Source organism: Oryza glaberrima, chromosome 10 (assembly GCF_000147395.1).
Source record: "Oryza glaberrima chromosome 10, OglaRS2, whole genome shotgun sequence".
NCBI classification, from domain to species: Eukaryota; Viridiplantae; Streptophyta; class Magnoliopsida; order Poales; family Poaceae; genus Oryza; species Oryza glaberrima.
This window is the reverse complement of record NC_068335.1, coordinates 9,936,643-9,957,221: the sequence shown is the minus strand read 5'-3', so window position 1 is coordinate 9,957,221 and position 20,579 is coordinate 9,936,643. Positions and strand designations below refer to the sequence as shown.

The following is a 20,579-nucleotide window of genomic DNA, read 5'->3' as shown; positions in this document are numbered from 1 at the left end:
ATTTGATTTAATTTATATATAATGAAACATAATAAAATACATGGTAATTTCTTGATTGTTTTCAATTCCTATCCTTTTTTGGCTGCATCTCTATGGAACCCAAAATTGAAATTGTAGAACATTAGTGCAAAAATCATAACTGAATCAGAATATTTTTGTACACTTAAAATAATTTGAAGATCCAAATTTCTGTTTATGCATGTAGATTTTAAATTGAAAATTATGATCTAGATTAAGATAAATCTATACATAATAACCTTTTTTTTTAACTTTTTACCTAAATTTGATTGTTTCAGAATGAAAAGCTTTTGAAGATTGTAGTTGAAGAATATCTTACCTCTTGATGTCTTTCCTCATTGGAATTGCTTTTCATCACCCATGTTTAGAACATTTGATGTTTTCAAATTCTTCTCTTTTAATTCTAAACATAAAAGCATTTCAATTAAATATGTACAGATTTTGCACTAGTAATCATGATCATAATTAAAATCTTGGATTCATTTACATGATTTTAATATTGAAATTACAGTATTTTTTCTATGTAAATATAGTAGAAATGCACTGTAATTTTTGTGTGTGTGCGCTAGGAAGGGATTAGGAACTAATTGTGCCAACTTTGTGCTATTTGGTGACAAGTTAACAATATTTGTGGACTATTCTATATGATTAGTTTGAATTTTGTAACTTTAGGAATTTGTATGCTTTCAAATTTGAAAATTGTATAGTATTAGTGCAAGAATCAAAAAATATTATTCCAACATTGAATATGTAGTTTATTTATGTTCACACAAATCATCTAGTTTATTTTTGTAGATAAACTGGAGTACATTTGTGCTATTAATCTCACACGTCAAATTTGCATATTTGCTCCAACAAACTGACATGGCACAAACTTTGAATTGAAGTTATTTATTTTTCTTGTTGACGTAACTATTCCATATGATTAGTTTCAAATTTTATTTTCTACTTGCATTATTCTACTTGTTGTGTGGATTCCTGACTATGAAATGCATTGCCTAGGTATATAATTGCATATCTCTTCAGTTTTATGAATTTGATTTAAAATTGAAGTGTACTAGATTGGTGGACTATTTGAAGAATAATCTTCCAGATGGCTGAGGACACATTTTATAATAGAAATCTTGATTTAAAATAAACATATGGCATCCTTTACATGAGCTTTATATTGAAGTTACAGTGTTTTTTCAATGTAATTCCTATACAATTTCACTGTAATTTGATTCAAAAGTTATAAAATATTTTTTCCAAATAACTGAGATGCATATAGTTTTGAATACAAATGAATTCCAACATATCTAAATAGATAAAATTTGTCACATTCAGCTATTTTGAAACAGAAGGGTAGAGTTGAAATTGAATAATTACATACCTTTGGATTTTTTTTTTCCAGAATGGAATTGCTTTTCTTCCACCATCCTTAGAATATTTGACATTCCTGAATCTAAATGCATTTACAAATTGAAAAATACAAGTAAGCATGGAAGGTATGCAAATCATCCTTCTCGTGCTCAGAATTAACATTGTATAATTCTTAAATGAACAGAGTACACTCTTTTCATATTATATACTTGCAGAAAACAAATGTTTCAAACTCTACACAATAAATTTGACATATGTACTTTGCAAAGAAAAGCAAATTGAAAATTGTGCAAATATCTGGAAGAATTGTGTACCTGATGATTTTTTGATACCATCACAACTAATTTCATCTTGTTCACCATGCAAAACTTCTATGACATTGAATTCTGAAGATGGTTAGTGCATTAATCAAAGAATAATAATCCAACATTGAACACTTACTCAAAATTAAAAATTAAAACATACAGGGACAATGTTCAATCAGAATTTATTGTACTAATTGTTTTTAATTGAATATTCTGATTGAAATAATATGAAAACAAATGTTTCAAACTCTATAAAATAAATTTGACATATGTACTTTGCAAAGAAATGTAAAGTGCAAACTCTTTATGTCAATTTTTTAGAATTCAAAAGTTAAATTCATGGTTTAACTTTAGTTACATAGTTTTACTATTGAAATTATAGTTTTTCTTCTATGTAAATGTAACACAAATGTACTATAAGGGCCTCTTCAGATTATAGTATTTTCAAAGGATTTTTGGAGGAATACTGTTCACAGGGATTTTTTTCCTTTCCTATCATTCGGAAGGCACAAACAGGTCATAGGAAAATCTAAGGAAATATTCCTTTGCTGCTGATTACAAAGAAAAAACACAGGAAAAATAACATCCACTCCGACCACATTTTTGTTTTCCTTTGCGTAAGACCGAGGTAATCAAGCAGTAAACAAGAACTTTTACGAATACAAGCAAAGCAACTGAGCAAGAACTCTGAAGGATAGGAATAAGAAGCAATCCAATTAGAAAACAACAAGGGGAAGAAGCAACTCGAGGTTGCCAGCTGCTCGAGCTTGTGATGGCCATGACGGCAGCTCGTTCCTGCCTCTGGAAGATTGGGGAAAAGGATGATGCGGTGAAGAGGATAAGGCTTTCCTGTCTAGAGAGTACTCGAGAATAGTGACTAGATAGAAAATAGTATTCTATTGCTTAATTAGATTATAATCTACGCGGTTACTCTTGATCGTAAAATTCCTGTGTTGTATATATTCCTGTATTCCGAATGCTTTCTATCATCAAATTCCTTAGTTTTTCAATCCTCCGTTTTCCATATGAAATCCTATGCTATTCCTATTCCTGCATTTTTCCTATCCTGTGTTCCGAATAAGCCCTAAATTTACTTTTCATGTACTGGAATGTGTTTGTGTAGTAAACTTCAATGAGAATATTCAATTAAAAACAAATAGTTAAAATCAAAATTGAATAATCATGTACCTTTCAATTTTTTCCAGATTGAAATTCGTTATCTTCAACCATCGGTAGAATGTTTAATATTCCTGTGTACAAAACATTATCAAATCATTCCTACTTTGAAAAAAGACTGTTGTTGATTCCAATTCAAATGTATTTTTTTATTAAAGACATTGTTATTTGTGTCTTCTTTACAAACAGTTATTTTCTCATGAAAGGCATTTGTTCTTTATTTTTTCTTTTTGTGAATAGTTTGTTCTACTGTCCTCAATTTGTGTTTTGTTTATGTAATCGTACTGCTGAATTGCTTTATGATCGAAAAGATAGGTATAGAGTCAATTACTGCAAAGTTATATTGGAAATACAGAAAAAATTTTATGTAATTTGATTATAAAGTTATAAATAAAACTCACAGAGAGAATTATCTAATCATTTCTACAACTATTAAATTGATAATCAATTTTGTGTACCTAATTGCTTGTAATGCTACTGTTCAAGATTAAGACTTAATTTTTGGTTTAAGTGTTCCTGTTCATAACTTTTTGATTAATCTGATTTGTAACAACTTATATATACAAATTATACTAGAAATGTAATCAGTTGTTGATATCACTGTTGTTACAAATAGAATCTGATTAATTTATTTTGATTGCATTTTTACTGAGTAATGTTGAGATCGCCGCAATCTGAATTTGTTTTCATTTTAACTGAATAATGTTGACCTCGCTGTGGTTATACGAATTATACTACATGTTCAGCAACTATACTGCCTTTGAGTTTGATCAGATGTTTTATTTCTTAACTTTGTGTTTGATTTTTGAAATGTTAACTGAACTGCAGCTGTAATCTCAATACGGAATGTGATTTGTTGAATAAGTAATCTGGACTCTCTGACTCAACATATCTGATTTTGTAGTGACTACATGGATCTAAATTGCAAGATTCAGAAGAAGAAAACGATGAAGAAGAAGAATCAGAAGATCAAATCAGAAGAAAACGATTCCTACATGGATCTGAGTTTGCTTGTGTGACTTTGCTGTTTCCAGAATTGATATCTGATCACGTGCTTTTGTCAGCCATCTTCTTGGCAAACATGTTTTCTGATGGGTCACGTGAAGAAATCACCAAATTGGGCTTTTCACTTTAGAATCATTTCGGTTTGGGCTTTGGTTTGGATTTGGGCCACGATAAATAGGCCCTGAAAAATTGTCCATACTTTATTTTGCTGTTTGTATGGCCCATTTCTTTTTTTATATTTTTTTGCTGAAAAAAATGTGAGCTGTTAGATTGAAATCGTATGGTGACAAAATTTGACAGATTCTAGATGCTATTTTCTGTCGACAGGCTATAGACGGTCCCAAAAATAAAACGAATGCCATAATAGGGGGTTTCTAAAATATATGGGTTTTTTTTCAATGGAATATTTCAGTTTACTGCAACATTAAATCTATACATAGTGAAACATTATAAGTACAATAGGTGAAACATTTTTGGTGAAACGAAAAAATAAACCAAATTCTCATAATAGAGGGGTTCTAAAATATATGTGTGATTTGTTGCAATAGCAGATAGGAGCGGAGCAGATACACGGGAGGACAAGGCCTGCATGCAGCGTGGGGGAGGGGAGGGGCGTCGCGGTGCGGTCCCCCGCGCCGGTCGTGCGGGTCAGAGCATTCGCGATATTTAGGGTCCTAGCACTGCGGATTTTCTATTTTGCCGACTTAAACAAACCACAACGGGGAAGACCAGTACTCTCATTGCCGTGGTCCACGCGTCGCACGACTGAGTACCGTGCCGTGACTTCCTTCTCCTATCGACCAGGGACGGACGCAGCAAGTTATAAACAGTAAGGCTCAACTATCTAATTCTATTAATTTTGGTCAAATCTCATCTGAAATTTAGTGTTTTTTCTTTGAATTTGTTTATGCCACGTGAGCTGCCTCACACGTGTCACACGGCGCCGACGGCAGCGAGCGAGAAAACAAGCTCGCGGACAGCCGCAACATAAAAAGGCAAAAAAAAAAAAAAAAAAAACAAAATCTGTTACTACGCCGAAACCCTCCAATCACCAGTTCACAATCCCCCCATAAAAGGCGGCCCGCCTTACATTTCGGCACGCCCCCAAATACACCCGTCCAATGGCCGCCGCCGCCGTCCACGAGCCGCTTCTCGCGGCGGCGCCGCCAACGCCCGGCAAGGCCGCCGACGGCGACGGTCCGGAGGAGGGGCGCCGGCTCGCCTCCGCGGAGGCGAAGCGGCTGCTGCGGCTGGCCGGGCCGATCGTGGCCAGCTGCATCCTGCAGTGCGTGGTGAACATGGTGTCCGTCATGTTCGTCGGCCACCTCGGTGAGCTCCCCCTCGCCGGCGCCTCCCTCGCCACCTCCCTCGCCAACGTCACCGGCTACAGCCTCCTCGTACGCCTGCACGCACGCACGCCCGCTAGAAATTTGAATCGTGGATAGATTGTTTGGGATTCTCCATCGAATTGATCTTTCAAATTCTCCTCTCGCAGACGGGCATGGCGACGGCGATGGACACGCTGTGCGGGCAGGCGTACGGGGCGAGGCAGTACCACCTGCTGGGCGTGTACAAGCAGCGCGCCATGGTGGTGCTCGCGGCGGCGTGCGTCCCCATCGCGCTGGTCTGGGCGTCCGCGGAGCGGATCCTGCTGCTCCTCGGCCAGGACGCGGGCATCGCCGCCGAGGCCGGCGCGTACGCGCGGTGGATGCTCCCGTCGCTCGCCGCCTACGTGCCGCTCCAGTGCCACATCCGGTTCCTGCAGACGCAGACCGTCGTGCTCCCCGTCACAGCGAGCTCCGCCGCCACCGCGCTCCTCCACCCGCTCGTGTGCTGGCTGCTCGTGTTCAGGGCCGGCATGGGGAGCAAGGGAGCCGCGCTCGCCAACGCCATCTCCTACGCCGTCAACCTCGCCATACTCGCCGTCTACGTCAGGGCGTCCAACACCTGCAAGGGCAGGTGGAGCGGCTTCTCTGGCGAGGCCTTCAAGGAGCTCCGCCAGTTCGCCGCGCTCGCCATGCCCTCCGCCATGATGATCTGGTGAGAGATGGGACCATCGATGTAGAGTTGACTCTCAAAATACATATCTTATTTCAAATATTCAGTTTGTGATCGAAAAGAGTGATCATATCTGCAGCTTAGAACATATCTTATTTCAAAAATTCAGTTTCTCATCGACAAAGGTGTAGGAGTAATTTTTTAAGCTATGCTTCAACCAAACCGTTTAATTTTCTAGACAATTTTCTTTTGCAGCTTGGAGTGGTGGTCATTTGAAATCCTTGTGCTGCTCTCTGGACTTCTGCCTAATCCTCAGCTTGAGACATCAGTGCTGTCAATATGGTAACCACACAGTTCTACTTTTAGTGGTTCAGATTTTGTTTTAAAGGCACATTTTGTTCTTAACTCCAGCTAACAGTTTTCAATATTCAGCTTGAACACTGGGGCTCTGCTGTACATGGTACCATTGGGTCTATGCTCTTCTATAAGGTGCAAGTTGTCAACATGAAACTCCACAGTTTATAGTGTTCATGTAATAATTTCCTTGTCGATTTCATGTTTTTTTCTTCTCTGTCTTCCTGCAGCACGCGTGTTTCGAACGAAATTGGAGCCGGGCAGCCTCAAGCAGCGAAGCGAGCAACGCGAGTGGTGATGTATATGGCTTTGTCCGAAGGATTGGTGATAAGCTTTACCATGTTCTTGCTTCGCAATGTCTGGGGGTACATGTACAGCAACGAGCAGGAAGTTGTGACATACATTGCTAGGATGCTGCCGATTCTCGGCATATCTTTCTTCATAGATGGGCTTCACAGTTCTCTGTCAGGTAGAATTAAAATGCATTGCACATGACAAAAATCTGAATCACAAGTTCACAACCACCTAATAAGCAAGTTATCCTGTACATCATTTTTAAGAGTTAAAATGAGTTGTTCTTGCACTTTGCAGGCGTGCTCACGGGTTGTGGCAAGCAGAAAATTGGTGCAGCCGTGAACCTCGGGGCATTCTACCTTGTAGGCATTCCGGTGGCTGTTCTGCTTGCATTCTACCTCCATCTGAATGGAATGGTACTTACCTCTGCTGAATTTTTCCCCCATGTAAAAAATGACCTGTAGAACAACATGGATGCATCTGAATTCTTAAACTGATGTGCTTTCAACAGGGCCTGTGGCTTGGCATCGTCTGCGGCAGCATCATCAAACTACTGGTGCTTATAATTGTCTCGTGTTGCATAGACTGGGAAAAGGAGGTAAATATAGCACACTAAACGAATTCTTTCAGGATAATGATTAGGACCTTCTGCTGTTAAATCTGGACAACAATATGATGTCTTTTTTGATGTATCCAATTTCAGGCGATCTTGGCAAAGGACAGGGTCTTCAGCTCATCTCTTCCAGTAGCATGAAAATGTAGTGTGCCACATCTCACATGCAGTGCACCAGGCAATTAATAGGATGCAAAATTGGTCTATAGCACATCAGCATCAATCATCATTCTAAAAAGCATACGAATTGATCATCGTTCGGAAAAGCATACGAATTGATCTGCAAGAGGAGAATAGGAGCCGTCTTGTAACTTCTATTGGGATTTCGAAGAAGTCGAAGGAAAAACGTAGTTGAGGACTGCATCAATCACAATATGATCGAGGCCATGACAGCAATTTTGGACTTCGCGTGTTGTGTATGACTATTGTTTTTGCCAACAGTGTACAACTGAGCTCTAGTTAGGATAGGTATAGGTACAGTGAGAGTATGTACCTAGTATGAATTTTGATGATTTTTGATGTCTCTGTCAGTGACATTGTAATGAGCAGCGCACAACATCTCGGAATGAACAAATGAAAACTTTGACCCTTTTTGTCTCTGAAATATTGGGCAGTGACAAGAAAGCACAATCCTCACCTGTTTTGATCAAAGGAGTTTACATGGTAAATCATAAATGACTTCAGATCAATCCATTAATCATTATTGGTATTATTATTATGTGCATTATAGTAGACTGTCTAGCAAAAGCCACATTATAAAATTGATGATGATACTCCCTTTGGGCTGATAATATTTATCTTTTGGACAGAACACGGTCTCAAACAACAACTTTGACCACTATTTTTCATTATAATATAAATAGAAATATCAATAAATATATGATTTTACTGGAATACTTTTTAAAACCAACCTATGCATATGTTCTCCATAATTTTAAGATAGATATTTTAGAAATTATTCATAGTCAAAGATTTTAAAATTTAACATCAACCTTATCCAAAATGATAAGTATTATCAACATGAAGAGAATAATGAGTTTCCAACACAAAGAATTATCATCACTGAATCCATAAAAGCATCACTTATGTTGCCATCCACGTGGATTGGGCAATACTAGCTCAAAACATGCTTTCCAATGAAAATGCAACCACAAAATTTATAATTATGATCTATCAATTAATACCACAAAATCAAATCGACCCCATGTTTCATCCATAGAAAATCGAAATCGAAGTCTTATTAAAAATCCATTCACATTATTCACAATCGCCTATACCATCCATAAATCTATGCAATGGCGGACCTCAAGATGCTACAAGTATGGTACTCCAGAATATTGACTTCTTCTTCCACATGCTCTTATCTTTAGTGCTACTAGCTTTCTTCTCTTTGCAAAATCGTTGGTGATTCCCCTCACTAAGGCCCTGTTTCTTTCAGCTTGGGATTATTATAATCCAGATTATTGGGAGTAAGTTGAAAGAAACAGACAACTTATTGAAGTAGCTTATTATAATCTGGAGTCCAGCTTATTACAATCTGATAAGCTCATTTAGGTGAGCTTTTTCCAGATTATTGGGTGAAAAATTACCCACCATGCCACCCCACTCCCTCTTTAGACTTGCAAACCCAATAATCTAGGCTCTAATAATCAGGAAAGAAACAACTAACCGTTTATTCTACTATAGATTATAACAATCTACCTTATAGTAATCTGACTCAATAATCTAGATTATAATAATCCTAAGCTGAAAGAAACAGGCCCTAAGTCATGCACTTGTAGCCCTGTTTGATCCTGCGAGGGACTAGCTACCTCTCTGTGTCCACTGAAATTCTTCCACATATTTCTGTAAGGGTGATACCTTGGGAGAAATCTCATGTGCCCCATGTAGACCATCTTGCATGAATGCTTCAACTTGACTTTTTGTTTCATCCATACACTCCGACACAAGCCCTCCATCCTATGACAGTTTACCCAGAAAGGATACCAAGGGTCGTATAATCGTTTATGGTGCAAAACAACAACACTTGGAGGCTGAAGCACTCCCACCTAGATGCGTCCCAAGTTCGTGTGCCATAGCCTTTCTAAGTCATGATTATTGGTTCTATGAACATATCGATATCATTGCCAGGTTATGTCAGTCTTTGAACGAGCATTGCAGGCATAATGTACTTCCTCTTGAAGCACAACCAAGGAGGAAGATTGTAGTTCACAAGAACTGGCTATATACTATGACGACTGCTCAAATCACTGAATATATTAATGTCGTATGTACACATGGCGAGATGCATGTTCCTCGGGTCCTTTGCAAATTCGGGGTAAATTCTATCAATTGTTCTCCATTGTATTGAATATACTAGGTGCCTAAGCTTACCGTCGACCTTCCGTTCTTTAGCATGCCATCGCACTAACTTATCTTGCTTCAGATTTGCAAACATTATGTTCATGCGCTCGGCAATTGGAAGATACCACACCACCTTTGCGGAGCCACCCCTATTTGACTTACGACCTTCACCTTCACTTAAGTCTCACTTATATCTAGAAGCCTCACAAATAGGGCAAGCATCCAAATCGGCATACTGTTTGTAATACAATATGCAGTTGTTCCGACAAGCATGAAGTCTTCTGACCTCCAGACCCAATGGGCATAGGACTTGCTTTGCTTCATATGTCATCTGCGGGATTTTGTTCCCCTCTGGCAATAAGTCCTTCAACAACTCAAGAAGTTATGTAGAACTTTTGTTGACCAACCATTACTTATCTTAAGCTTCATGAGTTTCAAGACAGCGGATAACTTGGTGTGCTTTGGCTTACACCCAACATACAAAGACATCTCAGAATCTACCACCAATTTACTAAACTTCTCAAAATCTCTCTCGTTGTGATATGGGTCTTCAACATCACGCAACATATCAGACAGTTTCAGGGTCCAAATATATGGTATCACCGCCTAATGGAGATGGGACAAACATGACATCTCTAGCTGTTGCATTGTTCACTATATCTGGCACTTCATCAGCTGCAACATCATGTGTCTCTTGGTCTCCATGCTTCCTCCAACATTTGTAGTGATCCATGAATCCTCTACAGATCAGGTGAGAATGTACCCATGAACTCTCTTCGAACATTTTCTCATTTTTACAATCTGCATATGGACACAACATATATTTGCTCATCGTATTTTTCCTATCATTATCCGCAAAATTTACGAATTCAGTGACCCCCTCCCTAGGTTGAACGGTGAATATCGTATATCCAACTTCGGTCCATATGCAACTAATAAGATAACAATTGTAAGACACGATATGTAATATACGTAATTAAATAATAATTAGCACAGTTTTTTTACCTTCGATTTCAACAAAAATTCGCCCCCTTGCTCTCCTACCCGAAAAATGAACAGTACACTGAGTTAGGATGGAAAGCGGTTGGTAGGTTGGGGGTATAAATAGGCCGCAACTCACCTCAAACGAGTTAGGGCTAGAGCTCGTTTGAGATGAGTGAAGGCCATCTCTGACGGGCTATATCTTTATGGCCCATCACAGGTACGTGTTTACCTTTGACGGGCTGAAACTAGCATCCGATAGAGGTGTCACTTTAACGGGTGTCAGATTCAGCCCGTCATAGGTGACCACCTATGACAGGCCGTGACCGGATGCCTCATTTGTTACGGGCTGCCAATGGACCCATCAAAGGTGAGGCCATCCGTGACGAGCTCTTCAGCCCATCACTGGTGGGCCATAAGAGATAAGCGGTTCTGACGTAGTGGGTACATTAGAGCTAGTTGACTCTGGGGCCATGAGAATCTTTCATTATTCACACATACCTAGTGAATTCTTCGGATGTTAATACCGGTCACCAGAATATCATTTTTGAGGGATAAGGCAAGAGCTTTGCCGTTCAATATTGCAAGTAGTTTGAATGCACTTCGATGCTGGAACTATCTAAAGCAACTTCATTGTACATATGTAACTCCATAAATTATTTATTATATCAATATATACACACTCTCCTACATATTTACATAAAAAAATTATTGTCTAATTGTAATTGTCCGATGGTCAAAGTCAGGTGAAAGGATCATATGTAACACTTTAAACCACATCACCATCAACTCATTGTCACCGAGATATATAGTGGACCCCATCCGTGCATGCTTTATATATAGAGTAATTTTACGGTCCTTGAGGAGGTATCATGAGGTACCAAATTTTACACTATTTTTTTTACCTCATATAGTACCTAAGTACCAATCTTGGTACCAATTTTACAATAGAAAAAGTGGTACCTCATAGTACCTCCTCAAGGACTATAAAATTGCTCTCATATATAATACTCTTTTTTCAACCAAAAGTTGGAATATTTCATTTTCTTGTTTTCCAAATGAGATTATCATATTTATAGTTTCCATACCTCCGAGACTTAAATAAGGAGATTGTATTTTTTATTTTGCAGCGAAGATTGCATGGGTTCAGTTTCGTGGTCTTCGTTACCTGCGGGATGGGTTAAGAAAAGTAATACGCTTGAGACCTTTTCGATGGTGATAGTATCATCAATCCATGTATTTGTCAGCAACACTCATATGTCTTCAATTATTACCATGTATATAAGAGGACGTCAGGCATGACGATGGTCAAGGAAACAGACAACAGGTAGAGTTTTGGATAAACACGGTGCAGCAAGTTTAAGACAGTTTGGACTTCACTTTATGTGAGTGAGGGATTCCTACACTTTGTGCAACACCGATGATTTTACAGTTGAGTTTTAACTGTGCCGAATAACAAGTGAGAATAGTTTTTTACTGGTGGTCATGGAAGGTTATTTTTATTTGCAGGGAAATGTTTGCAAGAAGAGGTATTCGACTATTATTTGTGCTTATGGATCATCACAGCTGCAGAAATAGCCAAGACAGATGTGTGTCCAAATGCTCATGTTAATTTCTCAACTCCCAAGAAGTATGACCTGTAAACAGCGCGTCTTTTGATGTGTGCATTGACTTGAGCACACAACAAGTTAAATCGATGCTACGTAATTGCACTTTAAAAAATGTTTTTTGTATGTATGCTGCTATGCTTGGTAGAATGTTTTGTGGAATTTGCATTTTGTAGAATCCTGTGGCATCCATGGAGGTGTGAGAAGCTCAGGTGGCCTTGCTCGGCACTTGTAGAGCGTCGTCCCAGACAGTGTTCTTTTATATTGACCAATTAATAACGGTGTGTGTTTTAGTTATGCAGAGATCAGAAATATTCTCACCTTGATGTAATAGGCTAAGTTAAATAAAAATTCCATTATCTTAAAGAAAATGTTGACCAATTAATAGTGCATGCTAGTGTTCTGAAAAGGTCAAACTTTATAAGATCATTTGACCATCAATTACTTAAACTACAAATATATTTAGTGTGTGTAAGTTACATCAACATATTCATATTTCAAATGGCTTTCATACAATGTTTGTTCTGCAGAAATTGATTGTTTGCTCAATACTTTTTCAAAATAACATTCACGCTATATTTTTCTGAGGGAGTTGTACAAAATCAGAACTGGAAAATGCACAGCTACATTGCAGATCTGTAATAGGTACAGAAGTAGTTTCATGCCTTCTGATACACCGTCTTATCATGGAAGTACTGTACATGATCCGGCACGCAATGTTTCAAAAGTCACTTTGCGTCCACTGTTTTTGTTTCAAATTTTCAAACAAATCTGACCACTTCTCAATCAGTCAGTGTAATACGATCAGAAGAGATGAAGCACCAGGTTGATAAATCTGACAAACAAGGACTTATCACAACCTTTGTGCTCTGATAATATTTTACACTCATGGCTCCTATGAAGGTTTCAGCATGATTCGAAATTTCATAGAACGTCCTATGGATTTTCAATATTTCTTCAGAAAAAGTTAGCGAAGGTTCCAAAATGCTTCGTCATTGTTTGCAAATTTCTGCAGAGTTAGTCCATGCAATGAAAATTTTCGTGTACACAGACATTGCAACCAAACGTTAGTACTCCATCCATCCTAAAATGTTTGATGCCGTTGACTTTTTTAAAAAGTTTGACCGTTCATCTTATTTAAAAAATTTAAGTAATTATTAATTCTTTTCCTATCATTTGATTTATTGTTAAATATACTTTTATGTATACATATAGTTTTACACATTTCACAAAAGTTTTTGAATAAGACGAACGGTCAAACATGTTTAAAAAAGTCAACGGCATTAAACATTTAGGGAACGAGGGAGTATATCTTGGAGGCTAGTAGAGACCTACTAGTACCTTTGAACAGACGACTAAGATAAGATCAGAGTGATTATAGCTCACACACTGTTTTATGTAGAACTGGTAGAACCGTTTAATTTCCTATAATATGCTTCTTAGATTTTCAATTAATCGATGCATATAAGATATATCCTTTGTTTACAGAGTACAATCTGAACAAGAAAAAAAATATTAAATAGGTGTTATAACAAGAACAAAAATTCATGTTACAAATGTTAATAAACTGGGTGCTTAAAGATGAAAGGCGAGCTTCATAACATTTGGTTCTGTGTTGCTTTCACAATAACAATTGCACCATATCATGAAATTCTGATGCATCGTTTTTCTTCATGCTACAGGAAGAGATGAACTGAACACCAATTCTTTCGCCCTGGTTGACTGAAATGAAATTGCAAACATGAGCATATGACACATTTTACAATGAAAGGAAAATTGGTAGCTACCCTGATATAAAATGGTAGGCATCCTCAGATAACTTACTTCCTTCTCCCAGTTTATACTCATTGTGATCCAAAAGAGCAAGATAAGCTTGCTGAGGCTCCCGCAAACGATGCCAAGCCAAAGGCCCTAATGAAAGCACAAAATTTTCAGTCTTTCAGAGATACATCCATGTTGTTTATACTGAAACATGTGCGAAGTGCTAGATGTGAATCTGCAGCTATTTTTTAAAAAACGAAAGGGAATATTCAGACAAATAGCAGTACCATTCCATTCAGATGTAGCACAAATGCAAGAAAGACGGCCATAGGAATGCCTGCCAAGTAAAATGCGCCAAGATTTACCCGTGCGCCGATCTTCTGCTTGCCACATCCAGTGAGCACTCCTGAAAAATATTCAGACAATGATCTTCTGATCATTCTGTTCCTGACTTATGCATCAGGTAACTTCATTTACATGCTTATAATTTGGCAGTGTCACTGACATCATCCATGCAGGAGGTTTTTACCTGAAAGAGCGCTGTGAATCCCATCAATGAAGAATGATATGGCTAGAACAGGTATCATACGAGCAATGTAGGTGACAACTTCAGCCTCATCACTGTACATGTGACCCCAGGAATTGCGCAACAGAATCATCGTAAACGCAACCACCGAGCCTTCGGTCATGGCCATACATAAGACCACTCGAGTTGCCAGCTTCGCTGCCTGGGGATTGCCGGCACCTAGTTCGTTCGAAACACGCGTGCTAGGCAGTAGAAAAGAAAGAAATCAGCCAGACTCTAAGCAGAAAAAAGGATCAAAATAGCAGAGTATCATATCTGAACATTTTATTGCAGAATCTCAAGACCTTATAGCTGTGCTGAGACCAATTGGAACCATGACCAGCAGAGCACCAGTGTTGAGACTGCAGAATCCAGCAAACAATTTAGTAAACATACTTCGTTTCATTCATGTTAATTTATTAAATTTGTATCAGAGACATAATCTTGTGATTGATTACCATATCGACAACACTGAGGTTTCAAGTTTAGGATTGGGCAGAAGACCAGAGAGCATCACAAGAAATTCAAATGACCACCACTCCAAACTGCGTAATCAAGAAATTAATCCAACATTAGTCAAGCTATAAATATAATTTTAGACAATGTAAGCAGTTTTCGATCTCTGCAAATTTTACCATCCTTGAAAAGGTGTCATACCACATTTTCTAGTGTAAAATTTAGTACATCTAGATACTAAGCATCTTGAGGTACCAAAATTTCTAGCGTAAAATCATGGTACCTCCCGTTGCTTTCTCAAGGACTACAAAATTTCTAATGAAGTACATGATGTTGTCCTTACCAGACCATCATTGCCGCGGGGATGGCGAGCTCCGCATACTGGCGGAGCTCCCTGAAGGCCTCCATGGAGAAGCCAGTCCATGTCTTCTCGCAGGAGCGCGACAGCCTGACATAGAGAGACATTATGGTGAGGTTGACGCCATAGGAGACGGCGTTCGCCAGCGCGGCGCCCCTGCTGCCCATGCCGGCCTTGCGCACCAGCGCCCAGCACACGGCCACGTGGCTCGCCGCCGTGACGCCGCAGCTCGCCATCACCGGCAGCACGGCGCTCTGCGCCTGCAGGAACCGGATGTGGCACACCAGCGGCACGAACGGGACGAGCGACGGGATCAGCCACCGCGCGTACGCGCCGGCCTCGGCGGCGATGGCCGGGTCCTGGCCGAACAGGAGGAGGATCTCGCCGGCGCTGGCCCAGACGAGCGCGATGGGCACGGCGGCCACGGCGAGCACCAGCATGGCGCGCTGCTTGTAGACGCCGAGGAGGTGGTGCTGGCGCGCGCCGTACGCCTGCCCGCACAGCGTGTCCAGCGCGCTCGCCATGCCGAACTGACGATCGAAATCGACCAACCAAGAAAGCATTCACAAATCCGACCAATAAATCGACAGGGATCAAGCAGTTCTTTGCGTGCGCGCAAGGTGTTCGACCGATGCTTACGAGCAGGCTGAAGCCGGTGACGTTGGCGAGGGAGGTGGCGAGGGAGGCGCCGGCGAGGGGGAGCTCGCCGAGGTGGCCGACGAACATAACGGACACCATCTGCACCACGTTCCGCAGCACGCCGCTCGCCACCAGCGGCCCCGCCAGCCGGAGCAGCCGCTTCAGCTCCGCCGCGGCCGCGCTCTCGCCCTTCTTCTCGCCAGCGCCAACAAGCAGCGGCTCCTCCACGCTCGCCGCCGGCTTCTCCATGGCCAATCTTTCTTGGCGAGCGTGAGCAGACGACACGACTGACGAGTGACCACCGAATTGTGGGAGGCAGCCGCCATTGGAATGCGTGGAGATTACATACAAGTAGCCGTTGATTGATTGGCTTTTTCTGTGTTGTGTCCGCAGGTGAGGTCACACGGCTTGGCTGCCAAATCTTAGTAGTAATTGTATTTTTTTTTTTTGCGAAGTAAGAACATGATACTATGTGTTATGGTGCTAAACTCTTGGCATCCATAGCTAAGAGTCTTTTGTTTTATTTTGGATGGTGTAGTACTTACGGAGTGACGTGCTAGAATTTATTGATTTTGGAAAGTATTTTTAGGTTGAACTTATTTATAGAAAGTTGAAGGTCTGCCTCATCATCTTATGATCTTATGTGTCTTATGGTAGAGGTCGGAGATTAAAATCAAAAAAGTAGTAATTTTAATTAGTTGTCGTTTGTCAGACTATCAGAGATCTGAATCCAGCTACTACTAGTTCACTAAGCTTTGATACTTTTCCTATCTGTGACCAACATACCGGATCGAGGGAAATTAATTTATTGGCTGTCAGTAGAGAGTAGAAACTAGAGAATACTTATCCTAGTATTTTTTTTTAAGAATTGCACAGTACAATGCAAACTCTCACAACACATGCGCACTCACCCCTATGAACACACGCACGTAAACCCTACCTCTATGAGTATCTTCGAAGACTGGGCCGGCAAATCCTGGAGAGATTGACGAAGTCACCACAGACGTCTCGCTGTCCATGGGTACGCCGCCTACCACTGAAAGCACAACGTTGTTAAATCCTGAAAAATTCGCTCCCAGGAGGAGTCGAACCTAGGACCTCAAGTGCTACTGAGGCAATGAGGCTGTTGTAACCACTAGGCTACAGGCTCTTTCGCCCTAGTATTTATTTATGTAGATATGATGCTAATATTTTTTTTGGACATTTATAGTGATATTCTTTAGATATATCGAATATAGAAATTTAGATATTGTACTTAACCACAAATTTGGGCTTTTGGAGGGTATAGTAGTTAATACCAGTGTATTTTGGATTATTGGAATTTCATTGAAATTTCGGAGTAAATTTGACTTGCTTCAAACATGTGAACTTTTCCATTCTCTACGGGATTTGAACTGATTATACTAGTTCATTTTGCATTACAATCAAGTAAATTTGTCAGACTATAATGGAGTTCGATATGCAAGTTCTCGAGAATGGAGAGAGTAAGAAGTAGAACACATACAAACTGCTTCTATTATGCCTGCTCGACAAACTGATCCACTGTTTCACTTAAAAAAAAAAGAAACAAACTGACCCACTGCGATTTTGGCTTGGATCCCTGTTTCTCGGACAAGATTGCTGACAGGTTAGGTATTGACAATTCTACACGTGCTTTTCACAGTCTCATCGTTTTTTCTATATGGAATCACTGTCAAATTGTAAATTTTAAATTTTAAAGTTGGTTTTAGGATAATTTTAAAGTATTTTATTTTTTAATATTGGCTTTTAAGTTACTTGATAACACATGTATAAAAGTTTTATCTATATGTTGTTGTTTTATCACTAATAATTAAGCTGTGGAGCTGTTAGAGTAAGGTTGCCTTCGTTTGTGGCCTTTCTATGATTCATAGTATTATGATGTGTTGTTTTATATTCTTTCTGTATTTTAAATTTTAATGTATGATGCTATTGACTTTTTAACCAACATTTGACCATTCGTTTTATTAAAAAAATTATGTAATTATCATTTATTTTATTGTGACTTTATTTATCATCAAATGTTCCTTAAGCATGACATAAATATTTTTATATTTGCGAATAATACGAATGGTCAAATAAAAAGTCAACGACGTACTAAAATACGGAGGGAGGAGTAGGTTTGTTTATTCTAGAATAAAGATAATAGATGATGAGCACCCGGCAGTGAATGCCCGGATTTTTCCTCTCTTTCACGGTACCAACAACTGAATAAACCAACCAGATTATTTTCGGAATTGCTATATCTCTGTCAACAGATTATTGACTGCTCAATTTGTCGTTTTTTGGTCCATTCGTTTTGTTCTGTGATTCGTGCATAGTCTGGGTTTGCTCTGTGTGCTGGATTGGGTTATCTAGATTGGATTGGGCTTAGTGGGTCCCGCCTTTACTGTTCAATTTTGAAATCCGCGCCTGCTTTCTGATTCCTTTCGACACGGGGAGAGAGTGAGGCGAAATTTCTTTCTTTTTCCTCTTTTCTCTCGTCGTCTCCGTCGAGGCTATTAGCCTGGCGAATCTTCTCGTCGCTGGCTTCTCACTGGCGTCTCGCCGGCTTGTCTCTTGTGGTTTGCTTGTTCCTCTTTTCATCAGCGTTTGTGCTTGCATCCTGCTACGTTTTGCTCTTTTCCCCTACTTTATTTGTGGATTTGCTCTCTTCTTCACTGTTCGCCGCTGAGTTTTCATCAATGTTTGCGTATCACCGCCGTGCCGTGCTTGCGTGCCGCAGTGCCAAGTAAGGTGGTGATTGCATCGATTTGTTCAACTAATTTGTGTTTTTATTTTTTTTATTATAGGGTTTTCTCTGTGTTTTGCAGCGATCTAGATCTCCTTCTACGAGTTAAATATGATGAGTCCCCTTATTTTGTTGATTTATATGGATCCATTTTTTTTGCTCTTTTCCTTAACTTTTTATGTGGATTTGTTCTCTTCTTCATTGTTCGCCGTCGAGAATTCATCAACGGTTGCGCATCACCGCTGTTGTGATTTTGAGTTTTAATCTCTATTTTTGCGAGGAGACGGCGGATCTGTTCGTCAACCTTTTTTCTTCAGTGATTTGCTTCTTCCTTGATTCGGCCGTGTGTGTGGTTGAAGCCTTTGAGTTTTTGTTGCTTTTGCCCCTATTTTCATTGTTTTTTGTTGTGATTTTGAGTTTTAATCTCAATTTTGTTTGGGTTGTAGGTTATTTCTTTGGCTGAAGCGTCGATTTGGAGCTGGCATATCAGATGAGTTATTTGAGTGTTTGTTTTTTCTTATTTGTATGCGAATCAGTGGATCTCCTGTTTGGTGAATCCTGTAGTTTATGGGTACAATTGCCGTGGATTTGTAAAATGTGTTTGAAATGAATCGATCTAATGCAAACTTGTAAGGTGGCTCATCGTCTGGCAAGAGAAGCTAGGCCAATTGTTGTATAATCGTCTGATTTGAAGCGTGCTGCTGAGACTGTAGAAATCATAGAGAAAGCCTGTGATGTATCAAATGTGAGTTCTAGCCTACTTTGTCCTGCCTGTTCCTCCATGAGTAACACCAATAATTTGTTTCAGTTAGTGTTGACTGAATCACTAAGAGAAAGGCACATGGGATATCTGCAAGGTTTGACGTGGGATGACATTGTGAATAAAAGCCCATGTGTTTTCAAAGGCTTTGCTAATTTTGAAGTTAAAAATGGTTTGGACTTTGATGGCAGAAACCAAGAATTGCCGATAAGTTCCAAACCGTATTTTTTCTTTGGAACAATTATAACCCAGAAATGTAACTTTGTCTAGGTCTGTTAAATAAAAAATGGAATAAGTGTATAACATTTTGTAGCTGTAGTACTATATAACTTTGAAAAGTTTATCACTGTTCCAGATGATGTTTAGGGTGGTGGAGAAAGTCTTAATCAGTTAAGTAAGCGCTGCATCTCCTACCTGAACAAAGTTGCTCAGAATCATATCGGCAAGTATCAAACTATCATAAAAAAAAATTGAACTTTTACTCCATTTCATTTGTGTATACCATTTTGCACCTAATCCTGACTAGAATTAAGAACTCTGAACCTTGAAGATGTTTTGTTGATGCGGGTGATTGTTGTCGGCTATGGTGCAGCCATATTGGAACTAAAATATTTTGCTACACTGACAGGGGAGCTTTGTTATATCTGCAGGTTTGATTTTTGTGACCATAATATTTGATTTTGTATCATTTACATGAAATTGAATCTAAAATTACAGGTTTTTATAACTGTAAATTTGATATAAAAATACTGTAATTTTATAAAGATGGCTCATACATGTACTTTGTCTATGTTTCTTGACTATCTTGAAAATTCCCATCTTTAATACCTTCAAATGGAATATTCCAGAAATCACTTTTGATATATATATATATATATATATATATATATATATATATATATATATATATATATATATATATATATGTGTGTGTGTGTGTGTGTGTGTGTGTGTGTGTGTGTGTGTGTGTGTGTGTGTGTGTGTGTGTGCTCAATTCACTTGTTTTCAAAATAATTAAGCAGAAAATATGTAATCTGCAAACCTGTGCAATTTTTTCCAGACTGTCGATTGTCCTCTTCCACCATTTTTGTAATATTTTGATAAGTTCCCTTTGTTTGATGAGATTCCTGCAAATAACTGTAGATAATGAACAACATATGAAATCATTCAAACTCGAACTCAACTATGAGATTGTATAATTTTTCAGTTATTAATTATCTATGATATTGTAAGAT

The 20,579-nt window shown here is 39.1% G+C and overlaps 2 protein-coding genes and 1 pseudogene across 3 annotated transcripts; 2 read left to right on the top strand and 1 right to left on the bottom strand.

Moving 5' to 3' along the window:
* Positions 1 to 4,959: 4,959 nt before the first annotated feature.
* LOC127785686 (protein DETOXIFICATION 16-like) lies at positions 4,960 to 7,800 on the top strand. Of its 2 annotated transcripts, none has more exons than XM_052313086.1 (8): positions 4,960 to 5,263; positions 5,362 to 5,906; positions 6,120 to 6,206; positions 6,297 to 6,353; positions 6,449 to 6,687; positions 6,810 to 6,928; positions 7,024 to 7,110; positions 7,216 to 7,800. In XM_052313086.1, the coding sequence occupies exons 1-8, from the start codon at positions 4,988 to 4,990 to the stop codon at positions 7,264 to 7,266; spliced, it is 1,461 nt and encodes a 486-aa protein (XP_052169046.1). In that variant the 5' UTR covers positions 4,960 to 4,987; the 3' UTR covers positions 7,267 to 7,800. The 2 variants fall into 2 exon arrangements, with proteins under 2 accessions (XP_052169046.1, XP_052169048.1); XM_052313088.1 differs by having other exon boundaries at positions 5,069 to 5,195.
* Positions 7,801 to 13,500: 5,700 nt separating this feature from the next.
* Positions 13,501 to 16,137, bottom strand: LOC127752850 (protein DETOXIFICATION 16-like). The gene is made up of 8 exons (XM_052278283.1): positions 15,836 to 16,137; positions 15,182 to 15,726; positions 14,841 to 14,927; positions 14,688 to 14,744; positions 14,347 to 14,585; positions 14,105 to 14,223; positions 13,881 to 13,967; positions 13,501 to 13,778 (listed from the first exon to the last, which is right to left on the bottom strand). Exons 1-8 carry the CDS (start codon positions 16,082 to 16,084, stop codon positions 13,728 to 13,730), a joined length of 1,434 nt encoding a protein of 477 aa, XP_052134243.1. The 5' UTR covers positions 16,085 to 16,137; the 3' UTR covers positions 13,501 to 13,727.
* Positions 16,138 to 19,203: 3,066 nt separating this feature from the next.
* Positions 19,204 to 20,071, top strand: LOC127785823 (metal-independent phosphoserine phosphatase-like; annotated as a pseudogene).
* The last annotated feature ends 508 nt before the right edge of the window (positions 20,072 to 20,579 follow it).